This window comes from Sceloporus occidentalis, unplaced genomic scaffold, assembly GCF_023333645.1.
Source record: "Sceloporus occidentalis isolate IW3139 unplaced genomic scaffold, rSceOcc1.0.p SCAF_28, whole genome shotgun sequence".
NCBI lineage: Eukaryota > Metazoa > Chordata > Lepidosauria > Squamata > Phrynosomatidae > Sceloporus > Sceloporus occidentalis.
This window is the reverse complement of record NW_028317008.1, coordinates 11,632,938-11,653,827: the sequence shown is the minus strand read 5'-3', so window position 1 is coordinate 11,653,827 and position 20,890 is coordinate 11,632,938. Positions and strand designations below refer to the sequence as shown.

Here is a 20,890-nt window from a genome sequence, read left to right as displayed (position 1 = left end):
CATACACTGTGCCTTATTTCATAAAGGAATAGTTGTACGGCATTTCTGAAAGCAGCGTTACATGATACTATGACCTTTGAGTTTAATATGTTAGTCTTTATATGGCTATATATGCCATTGACATGCACAGGGTTCTGCAACACCTCAATAATACTAAACACAGTAACCATGGAAAGCCATTAGGAGCCTGTGTGTGTGTGTGTGTGTACCAACTCCATTTACTTTACTTATTGGGCTCATCTATAGCGGTAAAAAACTAATAAGACAGGAGTCAAAACCATTTAGGTACCAATTTACAAACAAATAAAAAAGTAAAAGCATGGAAGTGCCACACAGAGCTTAGAAATATTGGAAGTGGATGAAATCACGATGCGGCTTACTACCAAGTTAACATACACTACCACTTAAAGGTTTTGGGGAATTTCTAGCTGCACTAACATAATAAACCTTAATTTGGGTTAGCCGACACAATGTGCCATTGCAACACAGGAGTGATGGTCGCTGATAAGGGAGCTCTGTACGACTATGAAGATATTCCATTTAAACTCAGGCATTTCCAGCTACAATAGTCCTATACAACAAACAATACTAACAAGGTATTACAATGAGATTGCATTAATACAATTCTTTCTTAGTGTAGGTAAAACAGCCTCCTAACAGAAGTGGTAGAGGCTAATGCAGTGAAGGAATATAAACATGCATGGGATAGGCATAAAGCTAACTTGAATCTAAGACAAGCCTAAGGACTTACATCAGACAATGGGCAGACTAGGCGGGCCAAAAATGAATGATATTTTGTATTCCTGATTTTGCAGTACTGTTATGTATATAACTATAACATATTTGATTCCATATTAAGCAGAAGTAAATTATAATAACTGTCTTTGGCATACTTCTACTTAAGTTTTGTATGTTGTACAATTTTATTAATTTAGATTAAAGCTGATTAGGCTATTACCTCTTTATGACTAATCTGTTATTCCAGATATGACTAGAACATAACCATGCACATGTGCATTCCTTAAAATCCAGATACAAAGTATAAGCAGGACATGTGTACAATTAATTGGCGGTATTAATCATTTGTATTTTTGGGTTTGGCTTCTCTTTGTTTAATCTTCAAAGACCTGAAAAAATTATTTGCAATATTCTGATGTTTCACTTTCAAGGTTTTCATATAGTTTGCTTGAAATTACAGGCTGCTTCTTCAGCAGATACTGTATCTGAATGTCTGGATGAGCTTCTAAGGCTTCTTGCGATTAACAGAAAGTCCTCAGAATTCCCTGCCATGAGGCGTATTAAATGCCGTAAATAATGCCCCTACAACCTGTGCGCGTGTTTAATGATGACCTGATATCAAGCAATACCCTGTGAACGTTCCATAATTTAAGGAGAAATTCAGAATGTGTCTATACATGTTACATTAGTAAAGTTAAATAAAAATGTTGCATAAAAACACAATGTGGAAGTAAACTTTTGGGAATGAGAAGTTTGATCGCTGCAATACTAACTGTTGTGTGTAAATCAAGTAGCGCATCTAACTATGTGTTGTCTCTATAGGTCCACGGACGATGCATCTGCAAGCACAATACTGCAGGCCCTAACTGTGAGCGCTGCGCTCCCCTTTACAATGACCAGCCGTGGCAAGCTGCAGATGGGAAAACTGGGGCTCCCAACGTGTGCCGAAGTAAGCTTGTGTTAATTACTATGGTTGAATGTTCCAACAATATCGTGTGAATATCTTTACCTCCAGCTCCCATCTTAGAATTGTGTCCCTCACTAGTGGCGGCACAGGTATTGAATCTGATGAGGACTATTATACTAAAAGGCTAGAAATGGTCAGCATATTTCAAAACAAACCAAATATAACCTTGCATTGTGACAGTTCTTCTTCTATCTGCTCTTTGTTGTACAGTTTTTCCCTGTGTTATCCAATCTTTCTATATCATACTTTGGTTTTTGATAACCCACTTCTTTGTCCTGTACATAAGGATTTTACGACTGGTGGTCCTTGTCTTACAAAAGGTTCTGCTGTATTATAAGTAAATTAACATGAATCGGCCCCAAACACATCCTTGTCAATGATGCACTGCTCTTATTATTTTCAAACTGGATGGTACCCATTATCGCTAACTGCATTCATGCCAATTAAAATAAAAATTGTACATGTTGTTAAAAAATGCAGAGCCTCTTCGTTTTCCTTTCTAGAATTCAAATAATGTGGGAACAATACTGGTAGTATGGAGTATTTTAATTACATTATAGCCTACTTACATGAATTTTGTGCCCAGAAATTGTGTTTCGATAACAAGGGAATGTGATGGTTTGGCTATAGTGACTTATAGCCTTGGGGAATTTCACACTAAAAACCATAAAGTATGAATCACATTTGGAAGTTTTATACTCCATAGAAACGGAAATAAAATTTCACTTTAATGTCACTCCCAGTACTCCAGCATAAGCCAAGAAATATGTTTTTGGCTAAAATGTTTTGGTTTTTTTACCATAAAGAAAAGAACATGTTTTGGCTTTACTCAGACTAATATTTGGTGCAGCTCTGGTTTAAATTTTATTTTAAAACCAGCATATACAAAATATAAGGGATTTGTTAGAGGACAAAAAATGTTTAGCACCCCTCCTTGTTTAATTGAATGTAACCATAAAACATATTAGGATTATACGGTTGGAGGACATTTTTGGGTATTATAATTGTTGCACAATTAGGGAGCATGCTAGGAAGCTTGCTTAGTGAAAAGAACATAGCGGGATTACAAAGCATGCCGTTTTAGTGCATTTCATGTGATCATCTGCTGTATAAAACTATGTTCTGTGATTTGGTTTTTTCCAGAGTGTAAATGCAATGATCATGCTGACAGTTGTCACGTTAGTGTGGATTTATGGCTGGCATCAGGAAACCGCAGTGGAGGAGTGTGTGATAATTGCCAACATAACACAGAAGGAATAAACTGCCAGAGATGTAAGCCAGGCTTCTTCCGGGATATGGAAATTCCTTTCTCTTCACCAGATGCCTGTAAAGGTACTGTACACAAAGCTATGTTCTTCCCAACGTGAACATTGTAGTGTCTTCAACTAAGAACTGTAGTGTGTATTTTATTGTCAAATTATACCAAGGGTAATGTCGTTTATAAAATGTAATGTCACAAGTCCTTTCCCTGCTTTCCATCTTTTCAGTAAAAGTAGAACTTGCACAAATGTGATGGTTGACACCCATTAATCTCTATTATCACAAACAATTTGGATGTCATGTGGTAATCCAAGTGGATGAGGTGCTCTGCAATTGTGACCAATTTTGGAAATACATACAGGCTACCTATTTGTGTCTACCTAGACCCACTACAAAAATACGTAGAGCGTACAACTACAGGGAGCCACATGGTTGTTATAAATGCATACGGTTGTGCTATATAATTGACACACACAGGTTATACACTCACAAGGCTGGAGCAAAGGCACACTAATCCCGATAGCATGCCATAGGCTCCCTGTTTAGTAACCTCGGATATAGTATACAGTTCTGCACAAAAGTTTTAGTCAGGTGTAAAAAAAATGCTTTAAAAAATAGACAATAGGGTCTAGTCAATAGAAAAACCTGCTGTTTTGAAAGCATAGGGTGGTCTCACCAAATATTGATTTGATTTAGATTTTTTCTTTGGTTCACTCACTTTTGTATTTTGTTAAATGATAAAAAGAAACTATTAATATGCCTATTTTCGAAAGCATTCTTACTTTACAGCATCTTTTCTGTACTATTTCTGACTGGACATTAATTTGTATATGACGTGCTGGCAATACAGTGTCAAATATTAAAACATTCAAAAAGGCAACCTACCTAGGGCCAAAGACTTTGCATGTTGACAGTAGTAAGTAATTCTAATGAGGCAAGAATGGTGATATCTTACTTGGTAGGAGGCCAAATGGCATTTTAACCTGGCTTTCAGTGAATCCATGACACCAAGAGGAAAGCAAGAGGTAAGTAGCGTTTCTCAATTACATTCTGTTTAACCATTCAAAAGGTAGGTACAGTGAAACACATTGAGATCCATGCATGAGCTCAACATGGCTAGAAATTGACTTACACCTATAAAATAACTAAAACTAGCATAATCATCAGAAAAACTTCATTTAAATAAGGATATTTTAAATAGCACTTAGGGGAAATGATGTATTGTTTATATTTTGGTAGATAATGTAATTATTCTTACATGGAATTTGTAAGTAATAGAATGAAGGAGTGTGTAATCACTGGCACTGAATTGCGAGCATGTGTGAGGCCTATAATCATTTAAAGGTAGATAAAATGTGGGGAGGAAAGCTCCTTATGTGTTCCAGGTTCATGTAATGAATCCAGCAGCTGACAACTTGTCACTAGGATGTAATAAATCAATAATTGTGCCAAGTATTGCATCACAAAATGCTGCAATGCCACATTTCCCCCTTTTTTGTAAAGCATATTGATAGATTTCATTTACAAAAATTCACTACAGCGTGGACTTTTAAACCATCGGCGGTTTAGGAAGATATTTTATCACATTTGCTTAAACAGGTTTTATGGGGCTTTGTTCGGATCAAAGGTGCCTCCAGGCAATAAATACAATAGGCAAGCACCACCTCAAAAAGAGGTGAGGCACTAGGTAGGGCTGACATTTAAACATTTAATACACCAAAAAAACAGGCTGCATCCAACTATCTATTTTGGCTTATAGGCCCAGGCTCCTCAGTAAACACCCTCTGAGCACCTCTGCTATTCTATAGGGTCTATGCACTCTATAAGTGAACAAGACACATAAAACTCCAAATTTATGAATTTCCCCCTCTGTATAGCAAAAGTAAATGTATGATTCAACCAATAACCATTTTATACATGCTATGCAACTATTGTTTGGGCCATGATTCTTGTTTAAATTCTACCTTTTAATAGACATTGCATTATAACAAATTCAGCATATATTAGGTTACCTGTGACTTTGTCTATTGTCTGTTATTCTATAAATGTAGTTGAACCAACTGTTCGGTATTGTACAGCAAACCTAGGTTTAGTCATATGAATATTATTTTAAACATTTCTTTAATACATGTCTGTGTCATTAAAAACAGTGTATTTTTTTTAGCAAATCAGTTTTGTGACAACAATGTGAAAAATGCTTGATATCTATTTCTACTAATCCACATCTGCCGTGTCTTGCTTTATCACCCTTCGTCTATGTAACACTGTAATCATTAGTGCGTGATTCTATATGATTACAGCGCAGGGCATTTTCTTGCCAAGAATGTGCTTGTTAACTTCACAGTAGGATGGATCCTTGTGTAAACATGTCAATCCTTAAAATGTTGTGATGCAACAAATGTGGGAGCCCTGCCACAAACTGCTATAATGCAATATCTAACACACCGCGCGCACAGTGCGTGGTGGCACAAGAGAAGATTTCAGTTTGATGGATTAGTGGCTTGTTTGTGTTGGCTCCATCTTTGGTCCAATGTTTGGCTTCAAAGTTATATTGAAGCTTTGTCTTAGATTCCGTTGTGTGAAGACTCATTAGTGTATTCACTAAACAGGGAGGTTATGGGGGAGCTGAACATTTAAACTTCCTTAACTGCACTGTGTTGTATGAAAAGCCAATCCCAATGAGCTAGCTTACTTCTTCTCATGTAAGAAGTAAGCTAGACCTCCATAAAGCTTATTTGAAATAATTTTCACTCGTCATAGTGCATAGTGGTGTCAGGGAGTTGAAATGTTCAGCTTTTCTTCAAACTTGCAGTTAGTAAGTAGGCCATCATTTACATGTGTCAATGAGATTTACCTAGCACATTGTCATGCAAAAGCAGTGTAATAGGACCAATCCAAGTAAAAGTCTGCCACACTAAAGAATATTTACTGCCAGCTCAAACTTCCCACAGTAATAAGAATTACATTTTTTAGCACCAAAAGAATAAACCTAAAGAAGTTTCATTTGGAAAAAAAGCAGCCCCCCCAATCTGTGATCCAAAAACAGGTAACCTATTTGAAAGAGAAACGCATAATTAAAAACATGACATTTTGTAGATCATCTCTTAGATACTCTGGAATTCTACCCTTTTCTGATGTTATTTGTACTCAGATTCCTTTATACATACCATAGAGGCAGATGAGAAAAAAGACTAGGGATTAACCTGTATGCAGAAGGTGATGTTGCATTCACATACAAATATTAAAAGGTTACAATGTGAAAAGAAAATGTGAAATGAGCTCAGACAGGGAGATTGAAAGGTTAATCCCCACAACAGAATGAGCAATAGCGTTCATACTCTCTTCGCGTAATGTGCAGGTGTCGGGCACCTTGGTAAACAGGTGGGGAACGTGGAGGCAAATGTTACTAGCATGAAAAGTCATGTTATGCAGCCAAAGTAAACAGAGACAAAATATAGACAGATACATTTAATAATGTGGAACTTTACTTCATTCATGATCTAGCCAGGGATACGTGTCATATGACGCAAAAGCAGGCACTGATAAGCTTTTGCAATAGAAAATGAAAAGCTTCTAAAAGCTGTGTTGTGTTTGTGATTAAACCGTCATAGAAAAAAATTACAGATCCGGGAAGGCCTATTTGCTTATTAAAGAAAAACATTCAATCATATATTGTGTGTTACGGCTAAAAAGTACTTCTGATTAAAAAAAAAGTTTAAAAAGTGGTTTTATCACTCTAACAACCAGTTGATTGGTCCAATCAGCAGGAAACTTTCATTGGTCGCTACAATAAGAAGAACATATTTGTGTAGTCAAGCTTAATACATAACACCCACTATATTTACAGGGGAATACATTATAAAATATGCATTAACATTGGTGGCAGCGTGTTTAATTTACAATACATATTAATTCATTCTGACAGCTCATTTTATACAGATGTGTTTTGATTGTTGGGATCTGACGTTTTGGCAGATAATACATTTATAAGCTGTCACAACACTGGAGATACTTTCATGAAAATCAATGAAACATGTTCTCTTTGATATAAACAGATGTAAATAGACACTCATGTTATATATATGCCCCCTCAATGTGACAGCTTGGCATAAGGAACCCATAGTGTAAATATTATTTGATTGTATAAATATTAATTTAACGTCACATATTGTGTAGTCAGGTATAGAGTATAGGGAACATAAATTATTTCTTTATTTGTTATGTCTGAGAAGTACCCTGCAGACATTTCTGTAAAAATGACAATAACATGTACTGGACTGGTTCCCACTTAATTCAGGGCTGTCTGGGAGAGATATGTAGTTCCCAACTCGCTCACTGGTATGTTCTGATGAATGCTGTTGTACACTCATGAATCTTACGTCATAACTCCAAAGTACCTATATCCCTCTGTCCCTCTTTTCCGTGAACTTAGAATGCTTGATAGCGTATGGGTGCATCATACTGCTGCACGGCCTTAAACCTACACTAATATGTATATGTTTAATTTAATATACCTAACTCATTTACATAAATAACAATCAATAGTGTAGAACTCCTAATAACATTTCTTTGGTAAAGCCAAGTTCTTGAATTACCTGCAAATGTTCAGTTTCATTTATTTTTAAAAACCCAGGTGTACCAAATAAAAAAACTGTCTTTAATAAAGTTTCTCTACTGCAAGGTTCACTTTTAAGCAGTTGTGAAATGTATCTACCCGCTTTGAGCAATAAGTGCGGTGAATCTATGTACATTTTGATCTGCAGATAAATCATCCTCTTGGAGCTGGAACAGCTAAGTCCAAATTGCTTTCAATTAGTTTTTTTCCCCTTTCATCTATTTCTCTGTTTTTTCTTGCTCCAATTTGGCACTTGTTTTGAAGCCTGGAGACATTGATAAATAGCATTCCTTAGTAGCTAAGAACTAGTCTACATGCTTTGTGATTTCTAATGAAAGTTTGGCATACAGGAATGCATGCATATAAAAAAACAATATTCAAGTTTATTTTATGATATTACTGCATGTATTAATATTTTCACAATATACTATACGTACACCAGTACATAGTAATAGTTTTCCCACCATTCTTAGACTACATATCTGTATGTGGATAGACTACTTTCCAGGAGGCATTGCTTATACACTGGGTGTATATATATATATATATATATATATTTCATTTAAAGGGTAACATACTAGCACACATGTGAGTTGTATTTAATAATTAACACACAATATTAATTATTGGCCCTACAAGTGCTTCTACTAGTGCTGCTGCTGGGGACTTGGAAGAAGGACATCAGTTGAAATACCTTTCTTAATCATGGCAAAGGAGTTCAGTGGAGAAATTCTAGGACAGGTTGTTCTGTGAGTGCTGAAAAGTGCCAAGCTGCAGATAAGTTATGCATTACTGATGGTGCAGTACAATGCACATTAAAGAGATATTCTGAAACCAAATCATTTTCATCCACAACTAGACCAGGTGGGCCAAAATTGACCACACCAAAATAAGAACAGAATTTCAAGCTAAAATCATTACAGAATAGAACAGAATCTGCATCTACAATTTAAAACCCCTCTGAACCATATAAACGTATAATACGACATCAGATAAGAACCGTTGGCCCATCTAGTCTGCCCAAATGTCCTACCCCAGTAACCAAATGCACAGTGAAAAGACAACAAAGTCTGGTCATCGTGGAAGAGAGGTCCCTAAACCAACTTCAAAAAAGTTTAGTATGGGCCAAACAATACAGAAATTTCTCAATGAAGGCTTGGGAAAAAGTTCTGTTTACTGACAAATCAAGTTTCATCACAAGCATCCACGCTCTTGCACCTGCCTCGGCACGGCCCTGAAGACCGGCCCAGGAGGGGCCTCACCCCCATCCCTATAGATTCTGGGGGCTCATTGGTGAATCACATTTCTGACAGCAATGTGATTCACCGCGGGGGTCTCCTGGGCAACTGCCTAGTGGGCCCATGCCTTAAGACAGCACTGGGGCAGAAATCCTAACACAAGCATCAAAGTTGTGTCAAGCAAATCTGAAGAGCAAGGTGTTCTAATTTGCATGGCTTTCCCATCACAAACACTGTGTCTCAACCCCATTGAACTATTGAGAATTCTTGAACAAACATGGTATTTTACTTAAAGTAAATTTTTTATTTCATGGTATTGCACCTTATATTTGTTGCTTAAACATTCTTGGATGGAAAGAAGACCAAAAAAATCACTTAAATTAATACCATTTAATAAAATATTCTTGTTGATTCAAAGTTTTTTTCCCCTGAATCTTGTCTTTAACCTGCATTTAAATTTTAGTTTTAAGCTAATTGTTAAATGTATTTATATGGAGCTAATTTGCAAAGTAAGTAGCTCTGTACAGTAGGATTACAAACACAGAAAAGGGGGGGGAATTGGTAACATTTCAAAATCCTGTGTGGTCCGGACACAAACTGACGCGACTAACATTTTTCATGTGTATTTCTAAGCCGCCTTGCGTCATCCCATGCTGCACCTTGCGTCCAGTGTATGCTAATTAGCTGCTTGATACGTAACTAAGTAACGTTTGATCCCTGTGAAAAACCAATAATATCATCACCAAAGCTACAAAGATATGCAAGAGGTCTACCTTTGGCAAATATGCCCTGTAAACGGATATACTCCTAGAGGCAGAAAACACGTCTGTTTTCTATGTAAATTGTCAGGGTTTGTTTTGTGACTTGTCTGCAAGACAATAATGCACAAATCTCCGACAAGAATCATGTCCTGTGCTCCGTTCTGGCCTTTTTCATTTACACACTGACCATTACCTTAATGTCCTTTATTTTCACACTATTGCCAAACTTTTTATCGCCAGCCTACGAGCAACAAAGATGCCATTTATCAAAGTGCCATGTTTCCTTAGACACAAATACACAACACAAAAACATTCTCTCTGATTACTGACCTGTGTTTTCCCACAGCCTCTACTCAGTATGGGGAAATATGTATGAAGTATATCTTTATGGAACGCTCACCAGTACCATGTTACTTGCAACTTTGGGAAAACTAGTGTCATATTTACTTAGTATAAGGAATTATTTATTTAAAGGTCCAGTAAACTCTAATAATATACAGTATTGAACACATACTTGTACCATGCAAGTCCAATCTTAAAGCTAATTTAAGCTTTCTTTAATGTTAATGTATGGTTATAAAGTTTGGTTATAAGATGTAAAGTAGGTCTGTATTTTAGATGTTAAGTTGTTCCAGCTGAAAGTTAGTTTTTAAGTTACTAGAAGGAAATAATATATATATTATATATAATAAAAATGAATAGGTTCTTTAAAAATAATTGAAACTGAAAGAAGCTCTATGGTTACTTAATGGTAATTGTTACTGGTAAAAAGCTTCACTGTGTTTCCTGGTATAGCTCAGAGGTGTATTCAGTGAGATTGTATGAGAGATGGACAACTTAATTGTATCAGATGTGTATAGTCAAAATTATACGTACACATAGGCACACACCTGCTCCATCGATTTTTATTCATCTCTCCTATTTACCAGTAAACTGCAGAATACTATGTGATTTGTGTGTAGTAATGCTACAAATTCTCCATATTTTAGTGTGTGGAAAAAATGTGCTTGTAATCATTTTGCCAAATCTTTAGCTGGTTATCCCAGACAGGTAGACTGCGTAAGCCGCTGATATATGTGCTTCTCAGACCGATCCAGCCAGCAGCCAGCAGCCAAAAGTAGAGTTGGTGGGTGGTGACTTCATCTTGTTATTATAAGCCCTTTTTTATTAGCTGCTGAAAGTGCTGCTGCTTCATTCTTCCTGACTGTTGCCAAAACTGCTAAATTGAGAGCCAAAAAATATATATATATCTGTCAAACATAGAGTGCGCGGAAAGAGTGTTTCATTCCATAGCTTGTGATATTAATCCATCTAAAATATATATGGGTTGTATGATGCTTTTAACCCCTCTGTGCTTTGTCTCTTTTGTACCTATTAAAACGTAGCATATATATATATATATATATATATATGCATGTACTCTAAAGTGATCATTATTTGATGAATACCTAATACTAATATTAGTATTTTATTAATATTCCAATAGAATGGCATATAAGGGAAAATGTGTCTTCCGAGTGGGTTAATATTTAAAATTCAGCTTTGGGCTACCTTTTTATGCAGCAGTTTTTGAGCAGTTGGCTTTCTGTTACAGAATAAATACTTGAAATGCATTATTTTCTCAATTTATTTTGTGCGCTTTTAATTGCAAAAATCACTTCCATCAAAACAACAATTTTAGGACTGAGCATTGCACTGGAATGGGCTATATGGAGTATAAAATATGAGCTGGTTACATCTTTGAGTACATTTTAAAGGGCAATTCACACCATACGTTTGTATCCTTTTTGTTTATGTTCACATGTGAAAAGTTGCAAAAATGGTAATTTATTGCTAATTGTTATAAAAATTGCAAATTGTGTCTGTATTTGTGATAATACTCTGGCTTCCTGCACATCATTTCAGACATCAGTAACTACTACTGCCCCTTAGTGTCCAGGGGGGGGGGGGGTTCCTTTAATTCTAATATGACAAGTTGTCACCTTATTCTTAACATGCAATTGCTTATCTTTCATGTTCTAAATCCCAGGCTGCTTGTTGTAAAATTCATTGTACAGTATCCAGTCTTTTCATGACATGGTCCCTAAAGAGAATATAATGTAAATAGGAAGAACATGGACATGCAACTATTATGGGTGTGTTTTAAATGATGATAATATAAAAGTAAATCATTTTGTTATAGTTCCTTTGTATTTTCAAGATATGTATGTTTCACTATTACCATATTGGCTCGATAGGCCACACCCTTAAAGTTTGGTGCTATTTTAAAGAAAAAAATATTTTTAGAGAATAGAGAAAATACACATTAGTGGAATGATAAAACAGTATTTTATCTAATGAACAGTAATACAGGTATTTTATCATTTTTTGGTATCTATTATGCAGATATGCCACTCTGCCCCCTAATATGCTTTATAACTGCTGATATGCCACTCTGCCCCCCAGATATGCTTTATGCCACCCTGATATGCCACTGTGCCCCCCTCCCCCAGACTTACCAATGCATCCCCAGACTCCATGGTGTCTAGCGGGGGCAGCCGATGGACGTCTGCGCGATGCACGTAGACAGCCTCTGCAGCTTCTTGCCACTTCCGCCAGGGCAGATATGCCGATGCTCAGTCAAAGAAACCCCGGCGGAAATGCCGGCAGCAGCGGAGGTTGTCTGCATTGCCAGCCGGTGAACGCCTGCGCAATGCGCTCACACAGCCTCCGCTGCTGCTGCCCGGTAGTTCCGCCGGGGCATCTTTGACGGAGCACCGGAAGGTCATGTCAGTGGGGGGTTGTCTGTATTGCGCAGACACCCACCGGATGCCAGAGAGGAGTAGCTAGGCCCCCTGCAGCGCTGTGGAGCATCTGGATTAACCTTGCTGCTTGGCTGCAACAGGGCTAAATGATAAAGAAAAGAAATAAAACACCTGCCCGGAACTGCATGTCCCGGGAGTCGGGCGATACGAATTGCGCATCCCTGCTTTGATTGATTTTGCATCAGTCCCGTGCAGTAGATTAGCCTTGGCTGACTTTTCATCAGACCAAACAAATTAGACATGATTTATATAAACATGTATGGTCACACACTGCATACAAGCTAAAAGTACACTTTCACATGTAGTAGTATATGAGGACCTGACATTCGATAACTCCATGGAGTAGAAGGGCTTCAAAAGAAAAGCATATCAATGAAATATGAAAATAATACTTTTTTGTTTTTTAGGGATCATTAGAGATTGTCATTCAAAATAGAGGGCAACTATCACCATTTATTATTACTAGTGTCATTAAAAATACATTTAAAAAAATATATAAATTGTTCATGGCTGCATGTTAGCCATTTGTATCTGTTCTAGCTCTGTTTTTTTAGCCCAATCTACTCAGGTGTGAGCCTAGCATTTGTGGGGTCTGGATACAGTATTATTTCCGCATCTTCCTCACAAACTCACTCTAAAGACACTAACACACACTTACTCTAAAAGCATACATTAACTCCCACCGATACTCATTCTAACATCATACAATAACACACACACTCCTGCATTCACACACATCCTAACATTATAAGTTCATGCACACACACACACATTCACACACACACACACTTACTCTAACATTTGCTAATATATACACACTGAGATACATACACTCCTTACAACCCTCATTTTAATTACTCTTTACGAAGGCTATCTTAAGTGCAGCTTACACTTTCTACAGGAGCTGCCACGCTACTACTGCATGGTCATTTAATGCTGTGTTACTTGACTATGCTGGGCACCTCAATTACCAGGGTGCCTGAGTACTGTGCATCCTGTGCATCCACCATAGCAAGCCCCTGAAATTAGACAAACACCATGACTCCTTATAATCACATGTGGTAAACAATAAAGTGGGCTCCATCTCAATCACTATGTCTGACACTGTGAATAATGAAAGTTTTCTTGAAGAAAAGGATTTCATTTTACAAGCAGGACTTTATTAACATTAGAGCAGGAATTGAAACACGAAATATCACACGGCTCACAACAGTGGCAGCCTCCAGATGTGCAGATAAAATAGAATTATTGGAACAAAATGAGGTAATACCAGATTTTTGTAAATACTAACTCATATTACTGTATACAGCACTGTATCTTATCCTCAAAGAGAACCCTGGTTTTCTTCATGGTACTTTCTCTTTAAATATATAGTAAAATATTGACTACACTTGTGGGTAGTAAGCATTTTATCACAGTTTTTTTCTTTTTTTTTGTGATAGTGCTTAAAGCATCTGTAGGACTGGCCCAGATGATTACCTCTTGTTCAACTAACACATCGAGCATCTTTCCCATAGAATCTGCTGGGAGAAAATTGGCCTGTGTAATCTAATTTTCCACACTGTAACCTTCAAACATAACCACTTGTTCCAATACTTTTATCTTTTATACTTTCACTTGTGGCTTTGTTAAATCACTGCATACAGAATACTGGAATGTGAAATGAAACAGATAGTATCATGTTTTACACAGTTGAGTGGAATTAATTGCCTAATTAAGGAACAAGCAATAACAGATATAAAACGTTACAACACATGTAATAATTTCATTAGTAAACAGGCATATACAAATAAGGATCTACTTAAAATCCAGTTTACTTTGCATTTGTTATTTTACAACTAAAACCAGTACAGATTACTAGAGATTATGACAGGCGCGCAAACATAAAAAATAAAGTTCATGTCAATGTTAAACAATTAGTTAATGGTTAACTTTTCTAACTAGAAAATAATTTTAGATTAGATTTCAAAAGTATCAATGATATTAATAATACAAGAACAGAGCAATTATAACTTCTGGCCAGAATTGATTATAAAATATCAAGAAACAGAAGTTTTTTATCGCAGCATAGCAACATAAAAGCCAGAAACAAAATACCCAAAAAGAACCGTATATATATGGAATATTCTTCATACAATATGATTAATAAGTGAGTTGTTGAAAAGTATATTTAACATTAACATAACTGTATGTATATTGGATGTACCGTATTTGCTCGATTATAAGACGACCCCCCCCAAAATCTGAATATTAACTTATGAAAAAAAGAAAAAGCCTGAATATAAGACTACCCTATAGGAAAAAAGTTTTACCAGTAAATGTTAGTTCATGTAAACTATGTGAACAATTGTTTGTTAATAAAAGCTTTGATTGAGAAAAATATTTTGTTTTTTATTTCCTTTTTTTTTTCAACCTGCCCCCCCCAGTTATGCACATCTGCCCCCAGGCTTGCCACTCTGCCCCAGAAATGTCTTATACCCCATATATGCCACTGTGCCCCATGATATGCCTTTTAACCCTCTAAATGCCACTGTGCCCCATGATATGCCTTTTGACCCCCTATGTGACACTCTGCCTCCAGAAATGCCTTATACCCCTATATGCCACTCTGGCATTTAGGGGGTTAAAAGGCATATTATGGGGCAAAGTGGCATATAGGGAGGTAAAAGGCATTTCAGGAGGCAGAGTGGCTTTAAAGGGGTTAAAAGGCATTTCACAGAGCACTCTGCCTCCAGAAATGCCTTACACCCCCCATTTAACACTCCCTCCTTCAAACTTACCGGTGTTTCTGAGTTGGGGGGGGGGCGCATAACACAGGAGGATCCAGGTCCCCTGCATCTGAGCCCCCGGTGCTTAGTCCGGGCAGCATGTAGAGCTCCACGCGAATCGCGTAGAGCTCTACACGCTGCCCGGACTAAGCACCGGGGACTCAGAAGCACCGGTAAATTGGAGGGGGGCATAACACAGGAGGATCCAGGTCCCCTGCACCCTCCTGTGTTATGCCCCCCCCTCCAACTTACCGGTGCTTCTGAGTCCCCAGTGCTTGGTCCGGGCAGCGTGTAGAGCTCTACGCGATTGTATCGTGTAGAGCTCTACGCGATTGTATCGTGTAGAGCTCTACGCGATTGTATCGTGTAGAGCTCTACGCGATTATATCGCGTAGAGCTCTACACGCAGCCCGGACTAAGCACCGGGGACTCAGAAGCACCGGTAAGTTGGGGGGGGGTTAACACAGGAGGATCCAGGTCCCCTGCATCGCTGCGGGGATCTGGATCTTAGTCTCATAATCAGACCTATTGCTCGGGAAAAAACCTCGTCTTATAATCGAGCAAATACGGTATTATGAGGCTAAATACATAAGAGTGGGGACTAAGTTACTGCCTAAATATTTATGTATTTTAGTAATCCGAGTCAATTGAGTGAATGGACTCACATAAGGGCAAACATTTTTGTTTTGTACATATTATACTCATTGATAAGAGCATGTACACAACAAGGTTTCTATGTTATAATAAGTGGTTTTTCTTATAATGAGTCAATATCTTGGAGTACCAAAACTCAGACATTCAGTTTTGAAAAGTAAAGTGTTTGGATTAACCAGGAATGTTGGTGAAAATGGTGCCAGGTTAAACTTATTCTCTGAATATAATTGTCAGTAGATAATTATGCCATGAATCAGATCATAAAGTTGGGTTGTTGCTTCATAAAATGTACCATGAACTATGTGTTTAATAAAATGTAATGTTTTCTGGATTTGCTTGAAGTTCTCCTAGTACAATATTAAGGGTATATGTTCAACACTTTTGTCTTCATAGAATGTTCCTGTCACCCTGTTGGATCTGCAGTGCTCCCCGATAGCTCCTACACATACTGTGACCCCAACAACGGAGACTGCCCGTGCAAACCAGGTGTAGCTGGACCTCATTGTGATCAATGTATGGTTGGATACTGGGGATTTGGAGAATATGGCTGTAGACCATGTGACTGTGCTGGAAGCTGCGACCCTCTCACCGGAGACTGCATTACCAAGTAAGCCTGAATATCTAGAACTCTCACAGCATTTAGATACTAGTTTAAAAAATACACCCTTATTTATAGACACACATATGATCATAAAGCCAGGTTAACGTATTTAGCCACAACTAATCCGAAGAACCCTAAGTTAGCAAGTTCTATCCAAGATGTTTTACCAACATGGATAACAGTAAGGTTTTCCTGCAAAGCTCTTTAACACAAATTTGTTATATTATTAAGGGTTTTTTTTGTATTATAAAGTAATACAAATATAACTATGTCATTTACTACACAGCACTGAAATCAACTGGTATCGTGAGTTTCCTGATTTTCACAATGAGAGTGGGAATGAGAAACATTGGGAATGGGAAGATGAACGGACATTTTCTGCACTTCGACACTCAGGTGAGACTGTGATTTGGATGCTTTTGTACCAGGTTTTTCAGGGGTTACTGCTTTCCCTAATTCTGGCCGGATAGTGTACTTTCTTTTAGAATCTTTGCATATAAATTGAAAATAATAATATATTTTATTTATATATCATCACTATACTCTTTACCAATGTACAATGAGATGACACCTAACTGTGATATTTAAAAAAAATCCTGTAATACCTGTATGTGCAGATTAACTTCTTTAATGTAATTAGTTAATACGAAAGATGAGTAATGGAGAGGGAAAAAAATTACCCACGGCATCACCATACAAAGTAGCACATTCATTTCCCAACAAGGCTTGAAATGTATCTCCCGAAACTAGAATTGTGGTTTTCCTAATCCTTGTTTTAATTTAATTTTCAAAAAGAATTCAAAAGTGTCAGTGAAAAATGCATTTAATGTAGTTTGTTTTTATTGGAATGCACAAGCATTCCTTTTTCTAATTACTGGATTGACAGGGAGCTGCTCCCAGTGTGCTGTTTATCCTGGCTTGGAATGTCAACAAAAAAGCTCCGCTGTTTGGCACCTGTGCTGATGCCCCAGGAAACATCTTTGTCTTTCTTTTTGAAACTAGAGCAGGTAACAAGAGGCTATGTAACAGGACAAGCCAGCTTTGCCTCGAGCTCTATACCTGGTTTGGCCCAGATCTTAAAGGGAAGAGGAATACAACATCAGGTTGACATTCTAAACCCAGTTTGCCATCTACATACTCTGTTCCACCAACCCTACTGCTAGAAACACATGTATGTGACATCAATCTATCCCTTTAATCACATCACCCCCTCAGAGACAAGGGTACATCCCAGGAGGAAGGCAGAGTCCAGTCTTTGAAGGATTTCTCTATGCTACACAGGCAAAAGGGGTCAAAGCCTTCCTGCAACTTGTAAGATTTTGCAATGGTTCTGGTTGTAGGCACATAGTCAACATCAAGAAGCCTCACACCATATACATGTTTTCATTAGCATTTTAAGCTTCAAAGAATGAACCTGAGGTGTGTTCACTGGTTGTGAAGTAATAAATAATGTGTTAAGGTTTTTGTGCACAGTAATGAAGTTTTATCTGCTAAATTAGTTTGTTTACTGGCTGATACAGATTTTCACGTGGTGTTATTGTTTTTAGGAAAGTGTGAATGCAAGGAGCAGATATTAGGAAATCCCAAAATGTTTTGTGGCATGAAATATTCTTATGGTGAGTAGAAAAGTAACTACTGTTAGTGACATGTACGTCACAGTACTTAAATATGTGCCCCTATGTGTATTGACTATAAAGGAGTTGTCCATAAAAAAGAGGGAACGGTCAAACTTAATTTTAAAGATTGTGAGCCAGGCCTTCTCATCCAACACCAGTGCCTGATCTCCATACCTGGGAACTTCTGGGCTCCGGGCGGGACGCGGCCAGGACTGCCCACTGACGTCAAGGGGCGGTCCCGTGTCGCCAGTAGGAGGTCCCCTGACGTCAGTGGAATTTCCTGCCGACGTCAGTGGGAGTTCCTGCTGATGACGGGGGCGTTCCCGTCAGTTAAAGGGAAAATGGGCGGGGAGCGGGGCGTGTCAAGACCCCGCAACCCGGAGGATTCGGGTCTTGACTTAGAGAACCGGAGAAGCGGTGCTTCACCCAGCAATCTCAGGGTCAAACCCGGAGAGTTCCCAGGTATGCTCATCTCACAAATACTCTACTGAATATATGGGCACAAATTCCCACAGAAACTCTCCAAAACCCACGGAAAGCCTTCCCAGAAGAGTGAAGCTGTTATAGCTGCAAATGGGGGACCAACTACATATTAATATCTAGAATGTGATGTCATCAAAGTCCCTGTTAGTGTAATGGTCAGGTGTCCCAATATTTCTGTCCATATAGTATATATTGAAAGATGTATTTAAGAGTTTTATACCTTATTTAATGCTAAAATCAGTTTTACCACACACATTTCCTCTTTGACTAGCTTTATGTATGAGATCAAGTTACATATATACCCCCCCAAAAAAATTTGCATTTCCATTTGTAAATAAACAATACATTAATGCTGTGCAATACAGTGTGTCTATGTGTGCTATGAATGTTTGGATTTGTGTATGCTGTACACCTGTTTCCTTTCTGGGAGTGGATCTGAAGATAAGTCCTACCCAGCAAAGAGACACTGAGACCTGTAAAGGAAAGTTCAAGGTGTCCGATGTCAGTGAAAAATTATGATTACTGACTTCCTGAGCATGATAGGGGTGATATGTTTTCTTCCTTAAAGATAAGAGAAGCAAAACAACTGCATAAATCTTACATACTGAGCTTAGTCTCCCACCCTTTCATCGCACTCTAGGAGGAGGATTTACTGGGTTAGCAGCTAAATTTATTGCCTAGAAGACTAGAAACCTTTTAGTTGGATACAAAGCAAATGTGTGCCTTGTGAATGTGTAACTGAGGTGTAATTGGATACCTGAGCAATGCTACTCAGACTCTGATTGATACAGCTATATGATATGGGGTCAAATGTTAACAGAGAATGGTAGATTTACTGTGATAACAAACCCCAATGTTATTCAATGTTTCATTAATAATTAATACAGTGCATTAAGTAGACTCCATTCTGTTGGTGCCATTAAATGCATATCTTTTTTTACTATACAGTGTTAAAAATAAAGATTTTGTCAGCTCATGACAGAGGCTCTCATGCTGAAGTTAATGTAAAGATCAAGAAGGTCTTAAAAATGACGAAGCTGAAGATTGTTCGTGGGAAGAGAATCCTGTATCCGGAGTCCTGGACCAATAGAGGTTGCACGTGTCCCATTCTTAATCCTGGTAAGTGTGATTTGTCAATTAAATACAGCTAGATTTGTGAATGTGGATATAATAAATAGTTTTGTGTGAATTTTAGGAAGAAAAAAAGCCTAGACTTGTAATAAGCCCCAGAGTAATAAACCTCTCCAACTATCTGTGCTGTCGGCGCAATGAGGCTACCTAGCAGTCACTAAGACTCTGCACTCTTATTCAGTACAAACATGGAATTGTTAACATAAGATAGACACTTTGCTCTCTATTAATTCAATATATTCTGATCATTCCTAATTTAAAAAGAAAAAGCTAAACATCTGATTCATTCCCTTAATCACACTGATTACTAGCCTTCTTTAAAACCCTGTAAAATATATTTTCTCCCTTAAAATTATTTTTTATAATTTTTATTTATATAGCGCCAACAATTTACGCAGCGCTTCTTAAAATACACATATGACAAAACTAGACTTGACAGACTAAGGCAAAGCGATACATTAGATATCATATAATATTACAGTCTCGAGATACTATAATGGTGTTGGCATACTCATGTACCCCTCCAGCGGTTCAACATCACCTTCCATAAAATTCAATTTCCTAATGTTTTAGATTTAATAGTGTTGTTTTTAGTGTTGTTTAGGTGCCAAATACCATACAAGTTGTTGGCTTATTCCACCAAAGTGTTTTATTGAGTCACAATTTTACTCCATGGCTATAATGCGACTGTAATATTTGTAAGGATTAAGTAGATATGAACACAAGACTAGGATGGACTTAAAATTAAAATATGGTGTGTTTATTTTTTTGCTAAAGGGTTGGAGTATCTTGTGGCTGGTTACGAAGACACAAGGACTGGTCACCTCATTGTCAACATGAAAAGTTTTGTCCAGCCTTGGAGACCAGCTCTTGGCAGGAAGGTAGTGGAGATTTTGAAGAAGGACTGCAAGTGAGCTGGAAGAAGAAGACACATTATATTTCATAATGCACTAAACACACATGAAAAATAAGGGAGATCCCTGTAGTTGGAAGTTGCTACTTTGGACACAGGCATGCACAAGAAAACATATTGCAACATTCTGCTGTTCGCTGGATTGCGTTCCAAATAGTTGTATCCTGCACAGCCAGGCGCATACGAACTAGACAGTCATCATTGCAGATGTTTAGAAGCATAAACATTTATGAAATTGTACTTGTTTAAAAAAACAAAAATGGCCCATATAACAGATGTGGACTTTAATATTGTTTATATGGGAGTCCTTACTACCTGTTATATTTAAAAGAAAAAAAAAC

The 20,890-nt window shown here is 37.6% G+C and overlaps 1 protein-coding gene across 1 annotated transcript in view; it reads left to right on the top strand.

Moving 5' to 3' along the window:
* Nucleotides 1-20,550, top strand: part of LOC149299819 (netrin-4-like) — a 54,072-nt gene extending 33,522 nt beyond the window's left edge. The window contains exons 3-9 of the mRNA XM_089486130.1: nt 1,561-1,687; nt 2,849-3,037; nt 16,199-16,412; nt 16,693-16,802; nt 17,954-18,022; nt 19,454-19,624; nt 20,414-20,550. Coding sequence (XP_089342256.1) covers nt 1,561-1,687; nt 2,849-3,037; nt 16,199-16,412; nt 16,693-16,802; nt 17,954-18,022; nt 19,454-19,624; nt 20,414-20,550 — 1,017 coding nt within the window. The remainder of the gene's footprint in view (nt 1-1,560; nt 1,688-2,848; nt 3,038-16,198; nt 16,413-16,692; nt 16,803-17,953; nt 18,023-19,453; nt 19,625-20,413) is intronic.
* Nucleotides 20,551-20,890: the final 340 nt, after the last annotated feature.